At 53.3% G+C, this 6,412-nt stretch overlaps 1 protein-coding gene across 4 annotated transcripts; it reads left to right on the top strand.

Moving 5' to 3' along the window:
- The first annotated feature begins 259 nt into the window (after positions 1–259).
- Positions 260–4,975, top strand: DQX1 (DEAQ-box RNA dependent ATPase 1). 4 transcript variants are annotated; one of them, XM_027836004.1, is made up of 12 exons: positions 260–421; positions 524–777; positions 960–1,153; positions 1,738–2,122; positions 2,208–2,441; positions 2,552–2,651; positions 2,762–2,920; positions 3,003–3,194; positions 3,341–3,460; positions 3,642–3,832; positions 4,078–4,268; positions 4,429–4,975. In XM_027836004.1, exons 2-12 carry the CDS (start codon positions 541–543, stop codon positions 4,592–4,594), a joined length of 2,169 nt encoding a protein of 722 aa, XP_027691805.1. In that variant the 5' UTR covers positions 260–421; positions 524–540; the 3' UTR covers positions 4,595–4,975. The 4 variants fall into 4 exon arrangements, with proteins under 4 accessions (XP_027691805.1, XP_027691806.1, XP_027691804.1 ...); XM_027836005.1 differs by lacking the exon at positions 260–421 and having other exon boundaries at positions 449–777; positions 3,768–3,832; XM_027836003.1 differs by lacking the exon at positions 260–421 and having other exon boundaries at positions 449–777.
- Positions 4,976–6,412: the final 1,437 nt, after the last annotated feature.

Genomic DNA, 6,412 nt, shown 5'->3' with positions numbered 1-6,412 from the left:
CAGGGTGGAGCCGGAATTTACCTTTGTACTGAACGTGGAGGGTGGGCCGGGTTGGGACGAGCCTGACGTCCGCCCGGTAGGGCAAAATCCGCGTCCGAGTGTCGCGGTCTCCAGTTCCGGTCCGGGTCTCCGGCTCCTCGCGAAGGTTTGACTCCACGAGGTTGGCGGCCCGGCCACACTCTCCTGCGCCGGCCCTCGGGCTCTCGGCCGCCCTCATCTCCGCGCCGCCAGCTGTCCGGCGAGGGCAAGGCGGACGGTAGCCCCGCCCCCAAGGCTGGGGGGTCGCGGGTGCCCGAGTCTGTCAGACTCCGCCCCGTTTTCCCACCGGCACTGTTGGAGTCCGTCACCTGACTGCAGGGTTTGGATCCTTTCCTGTCCAGGTCTCCCGGTCCCTACCCTAGGTGTTCCGCGGCGAGGCTTGGTCAGTCCGGAGGAGGGGGCGGGCTCGCTCGAGGGGAGGGAGTGTCTTTGGCGCCCGCCTCCTCTGATCCCCCTCCGGTCCTGCCCGGCTGATCTCCTGCAGGTCCTGCCTGGGCTGCCATGGCCTCGGACGCCCCCGGGCCAACCGAGGAGGTGGGCCCGAGTCCCGATGGGTCGGACCTGGCCGTGAATCCCTATGACGGACTCCCCTTCTCCTCTCGATACTACACCCTGCTGGCCCAGCGCCGCGCTCTCCCCGTCTGGGCGGCACGCTTCAGCTTCCTCGAGCAGCTGGAGAGCAGCCCCAGCGGTGTGGTGCTGGTGTCCGGGGAACCTGGCTCCGGCAAGAGCACCCAGGTGGGGGCGGGGCGGGTGTTCGGGGAGAGGGGGGACGGAGGGAGGCAGAGAGCCCCCAGGGAGCATGCATTTACCACAACGCTGCCAACTCGAGTGCTTGCAGTGGTGGTGGAGTTTGGGACATGGCGAGCCCACCTGAGTAATTTAAAACCTGGCTTGTGTCTCTGTTGACTCACGACTAGATTCCTCAGTGGTGTGCTGAGTTTGCTCTGGCGAGGGGATTCCAGTATGGCCGGGTGACGGTCTCACAGCCACAGCCTTTGGCTGCCCTGAGCCTAGCTCTTCGAGTAGCTGATGAAATGGATCTAAGCTTGGGCCACGAAGTTGGCTACAGCATCCCCTTGGAGGACTGCACTGGACCAGACACCCTGCTCAGGTGGGGTGCTCCACATAATCTAACAGCCAGCCCATTTCCCCGGCTCAGTCAGCTTTCCTGACACTTTCCTAATCCTCCCTTCACTCAGTACTCTTCTTGGAAGAAATCAGCTGAGCCTGCGTTACTGTAGACACCTGTCTCTTCCTATCTATACTACCTTGACTCTGTTCTCAACACAGCACTTTTGTCACTTCACCCAAGGACCCAAGTCCTTCCCCTTCATCCTTTCAGTGTAACTCAACAGGTCTGAGTTTTCAGGACCAGAAAGGGTGTCATGTCACAAGATCACAACCTCTTCACCGTATTGATGAGGTATTAGAATAGTGCACTGAGCTTACTTAGAGTCAGGAAGATCAGAAGTCAAACACTGCTTCCTTGGACCAGTCACTTAACCCCTCTGTGCCTCAGTTTCTCCCTGATGGGGGAACTGGACTGTGACTTTTCCCTTTTAGTTCTAAATCCATGAGCGAGTCCTGACTCATACACCACGATGTCCTGGCTGGTAGTGACTGCCACACCTCTAGGGCAAGCCATGTTTAGCCTGACTCCTAACCACTCCTTCCCTCCTTTTCCTTTGTTGACAGGTTCTGCTGGGACAAGCTGCTGCTACAGGAAGCAGCCTCAGCCCGAGGAGCAGGAGCTTGGGGTGTTCTGGTACTGGATGAGGCCCAGGAGCGGACAGTGGCTTCCGATGTGCTGCAGGGATTATTGCGGGATGCAGGATTGGGAAACAGCCTCGAGGGCCCACGATTAGTCGTGGTCACAGATCCAGCCTTTGAACCTAAGCTCAGTGCCTTTTGGGGTAACCCTCCTGTGGTGCGGGTGGCTCGGGGGCCTGAAGAGGGCCCTGTTCCTGTGTACAGGGATCCTGCTCCCACTGATCTAGTGGGTGCTGCCTGCCAAGCTGTGCTGGAGTTACACCAGGGTGGGGCTCCAGGGGATGTGCTGGTCTACCTGCCCAGTGAGGAGGTGAGTGGGATCATGGGGGATGCTGAAAGGAAGTCTTAGAGTCAGTGCCTTCTCTTAATACCAGCACCTCCCCACCTTTCCACAGGACATTTTGCGGTGCTGTGAATGTCTTCGAAAGGAGGCAGAGCACTTGGGTCCTGAGGTGACCCAATTTCAGGTGCTGCCACTACATGCTGGGCTTGGCCGGGCAGTCCAGGCTGTGTACGAGGATGTGGAGGGAGGCCCTCGGAAGGTTGTGGTCACTCATTGGCTGGCCGACTCATCTTTCTCGATCCCCTCAATCCACCATGTCATTGATTCAGGGTTGGAGCTTCGAAATGTGAGGGAAAGGGTCTCTGCCTTTGAGCAGGGGGTGAGGGTGAGAGTGGAAAGGGCTGGCTGGGCTGGAAATAGCAGACCCTGACTGTATCTGGGACCTGTGGGGGATAGGTTTACAATCCTCAGATCCGGGCTGAATCCCAAGTGATGAGGCCAATCAGCAAAAGCCAAGCAGAAGCCAGGAGGCGGAGAACCAAAGGCTCCCCACTAGGTAAGAAGCTCATTTGTTCCAACTAAAATCCAAGACAAGGACCCCTCCCCCCAAATGAGGACAAAGAAGAGGCCCCCTGTCTGAATCCTTCCTTCATTTTCTCCCTTCAGGATCCTGTCTCTGCCTATATCCTAAGTCTTTCTTGGAGCTAAGAGCTCCCTCAGTTCCTCCACCTCGGGTATGTGAGGAAAATCTAAGCCGATTAGTGCTATTGCTGAAGAGGAGACACATTGCAGAGCCAGGAGAGTGTCACTTTCTGGACCGGCCCGGTGAGACAACCTACTCATGAACAAGTGAGATGCTGGACCCCTCAGAAGTTCCTCCAGCTCTGACACCCTGTGTCCTCTCTAGCCCCAGAGGCTCTAATGCAGGCTCTGGAAGATCTGGACTATCTGGCTGCATTGGATGATGATGGTGACCTGTCAGACCTTGGAGTCATTCTGTCCGAGCTCCCTCTGCCCCCTGAGCTCGCAAAAGCCCTGCTGGCTGCCTGTGAATTTGATTGCGTGGATGAGATGCTAACACTAGCAGCCATGCTCACCAGTAAGAACACACCCCATTTCCAGTTACTGTAACTAGCTCAGACATTCCTTCGCTGTCTTTATAGCTTAGCTCCACGAGGGACAACAATTCTACCTGCCCACACCACTAACCCTGTTCTGTTCCCTCCTCCCCCACATACTCTCCAGCTGCCTCTGGGTTTGAGGGCCCACCAACGTGTGTAGAGGAGGCTGCCCGACGACGAGCATTGGAGCATCCAGATGGTGACCACAGCACCCTAATTCAGGTGTATGAGGCCTTTATACAGAGTGAGTGAGTGCCTTTCTCTCTTTCTCACCCCACTCCCAGCAGTCCTGAGGTTTCCTGGAAATGGAAAATAGCAAGGGGTAGAATTTGTGGGGCTGTGGACTGGCAAAAATGCCTAGTAAGGGATGGAGACCTAGGGAGGGCCGTGGGAAATCTAGGGTGGCTGATTCCTGTTTCTCCTAGGCGGGGAAGATGAGAACTGGTGTCAGGCTCGGGGGCTGAGCTGGGCAGCATTGTGCCAGGCCCGGGCATTTCGGGGGGAGCTCCTGGAACTGATGCGTCGAATCGAACTTCCCCTGTCTCCACCAGCATTTGGCTCTGAACAGAATCGAAAAAATCTGCAGAGAGCGTTGGTGTCGGGGTACTTCCTCAAGGTGTGGTTGGGAGGAACGGAAGAAGCTGAGAATGCTGGTCTTGGGAGGTCAGGAGAGGGATTCCTCGGGGCTAGGGGGAGATTCTGTGAGGTCATTTGAGGGCTAGGGCTAAGGGAGGAAGGTCAGACTCGGGGGAGGCAGCAATCCACTTGGGGTTTGACCCCTTTGTCTCCCAACCCCTTATCACGTTTTCCGATTTTCAACTATTTCCCTTTCACTTGTACCTTTTGGCCTCCTTCATTCAGGTGGCTCGAGACACAGATGGGGCTGGCAATTACCTGCTCCTGACCCACAAGCATGTGGCCCAGTTGTCCCCATCCTGCTGCTACAGAAGTCGACGCCCGCCAGCCCAACCTCCACCCTGGGTACTCTACCATAACTTTTCCATCTCGCAAGACAACTGCCTCTCCATTGTGTCCGAGCTCGAGCCCCACATGTGAGTGCCCTAATGCCCTCTTTTCTCCCTATGGGAATTATTGGGCATCTTTTGGGAAGGAGTAAGTACCTTCAGGGAAGAGTTTCCCAAATCAGGAAAGAGTGAAGGACAGGATAACCTTTTGTAAGAAACAGCAGTCAAGCATATTTTCCTCTCCCAGGCTCATAGAGTTGGCGCCCCCCTACTTCCTGAGTAACTTGCCTGCGAGTGAGAGCCGAGACCTTCTGAATCAGCTGAGGGAAGAAATGACTGGAGTCTCACCAGGGAATGAGCCTCCCACCCAGGACCTCGACCTAGATGACAAGGATGCCTGTGCTCTGCAGTGATCTCTGCCAAAGGAACCATCCTGGAGATGAGCCACCAACAGGAGCTGCCCTGACCTGACTTAGGTCTTAGACACAGAGCTGGCCGGATTACATCGTCCCTGGGTTTTAGGGCAAAGTCTAAAGCCAGCAGGTGGGGCCTAGCAAATTGTATGACTGGAGGGGACGGTATGGGTGCACAGGGATACAGTATAAGGACTTAGGAGCACTGGGTTCAAACATGAAGGGGCTTGAGCAGGGAAGGGGCAGTAGCCAGAATGACAACACTTCTGTGGGTGGCCAAGTTCACATCTTAGGCCTGTCCTTTGTTGGAGAAGAGTCCACACGCCTCTTTCCTCCCTTCCCTAATCCTCAACGCTTCATAAAGCTTGTTCTATGCCGAGACTTTTCTGGACTTCTTCTTAGACACATTATGTACTGTGAACATAAGGAGTTCGTGATCCTGGGGTTTGGGAGTGGGGTGGGATGGTGACAGCTAGGTGTTGAAGTGGATAGAGCCGCAAGCCTGGAGTCAGAAAGACCTAAGTTCAAATCCAGCTTCATATACTAGTTGTTTGTCCTTGGGCAAGTCCCTTAACTGCTGTTTGCCTCTGTTTCCTCATCTGTAAAATCGGAGTAATGATAGCACCTACCTCCCAGGGTTGTTGTGAGGATCAAATGCAATAATTGTAAAGTGCTTGGCACAGTGCCTGGCACATAGTAGGCACTATATAAACATTAGTTACTTATTATTGTTGTTATTATTATTTCCAAGGCTCAGATTTATTCTACTTCGTCCTGTTTCAGCCCACCTCCCTAAGGACCACCTGAGCTGGTGACCAAAACTGATGGATGATTTGGTCACAGCTATCTTTGGCCTTCTCAGGAAGAACACTGCATTAAATTTTGAGATAGAGGTGGTACAGGCTGCTGAAGGCTTGCAATCAACCATCACAAGCCCCTTTTTTCCCTTTTCCCTAGGTTCTGTACCAGTTTCTACTTGGAGACCATTGTAACCATCCCCCTTTTCTCCTCCCTTCCCCTCCCCCCCCAGTTTCCCTCTTTGAGCCATCCCAATTCCCTGCAACCTTCACCAGCCAAAGGAAAAACTCTAACCTTTGCTTTAGGCACATCACCACCACCATCCTCATAGGCTGAGAGCTGGAAGGATTTCAGAGACGTGACGTCCTCTTCTGTGGACCTTCTTGGTCTCCTTTACTGGGTCCTTCTCCAACTGGGTCTGCTAAGTGTGGCATCCTCCAAGATAACCTCCTCTGTTCTTCTGTAGTCAGTCCTTCCATCCCAACGGACTCACTCTTTCTTGCAGTTTTCCATTGCCACTTGTATTTGAGTCCTAGATCTATAACTATTCCTACTAATCTTTTTGCCGGGAACTCTTTACAGGATTCATCTCATTCATTTTTTCCCCAACTACACAATCTCCCCCTTTACTGTTCCCCCAGCCCCACCACCGTGGATTTACCTTTGATAAATCTCTTAGCTTTTTCCTTTGCCCTCTTATTTGCAATCTGTCAATAGGCCCTGTGAATTTGAACTCTGAAAAGTCCCACAGCTAGTCTTTCCGGTATCCACAAGCCAAGCCCTACTTTGTGTCTAAAGTAATATAGCTCCCTACTTCCTATCAAATGAGATATCTATAAAGCACTTAGTACCTCGCCTGGCACATAGTACGTGCTATATACATATTAACTATCATTATTATTATTATTATTATTATTATTATTCCCTTCCCTTTCTGGTCTATCTTGCAAATGCCGCTGGTTTCAAAAACTCCACTTCCTCGATATTCCGATTCTGTTTGAAATTTACAGTGAATGACTT

Source organism: Vombatus ursinus, unplaced genomic scaffold, assembly GCF_900497805.2.
Source record: "Vombatus ursinus unplaced genomic scaffold, bare-nosed wombat genome assembly UNPS02014818.1, whole genome shotgun sequence".
NCBI lineage: Eukaryota > Metazoa > Chordata > Mammalia > Diprotodontia > Vombatidae > Vombatus > Vombatus ursinus.
The sequence above is the reverse complement of the archived record's forward strand: the minus strand, read 5'-3'. Positions and strand labels throughout refer to the sequence as shown.

What these genes read in the sequence shown, in the direction of transcription:
- DQX1 (XM_027836004.1), top strand. Translation starts at nt 541, where the DNA reads ATGGCCTCGGACGCCCCCGGGCCAACCGAGGAGGTGGGCCCGAGTCCC. An exon ending in GTATGAGGCCTTTATACAGA is followed by an intron (nt 3,461 to 3,641) that starts GTGAGTGAGTGC and finishes TGTTTCTCCTAG; the next exon opens with GCGGGGAAGATGAGAACTGG. An exon ending in TGTCGGGGTACTTCCTCAAG is followed by an intron (nt 3,833 to 4,077) that starts GTGTGGTTGGGA and finishes TCCTTCATTCAG; the next exon opens with GTGGCTCGAGACACAGATGG.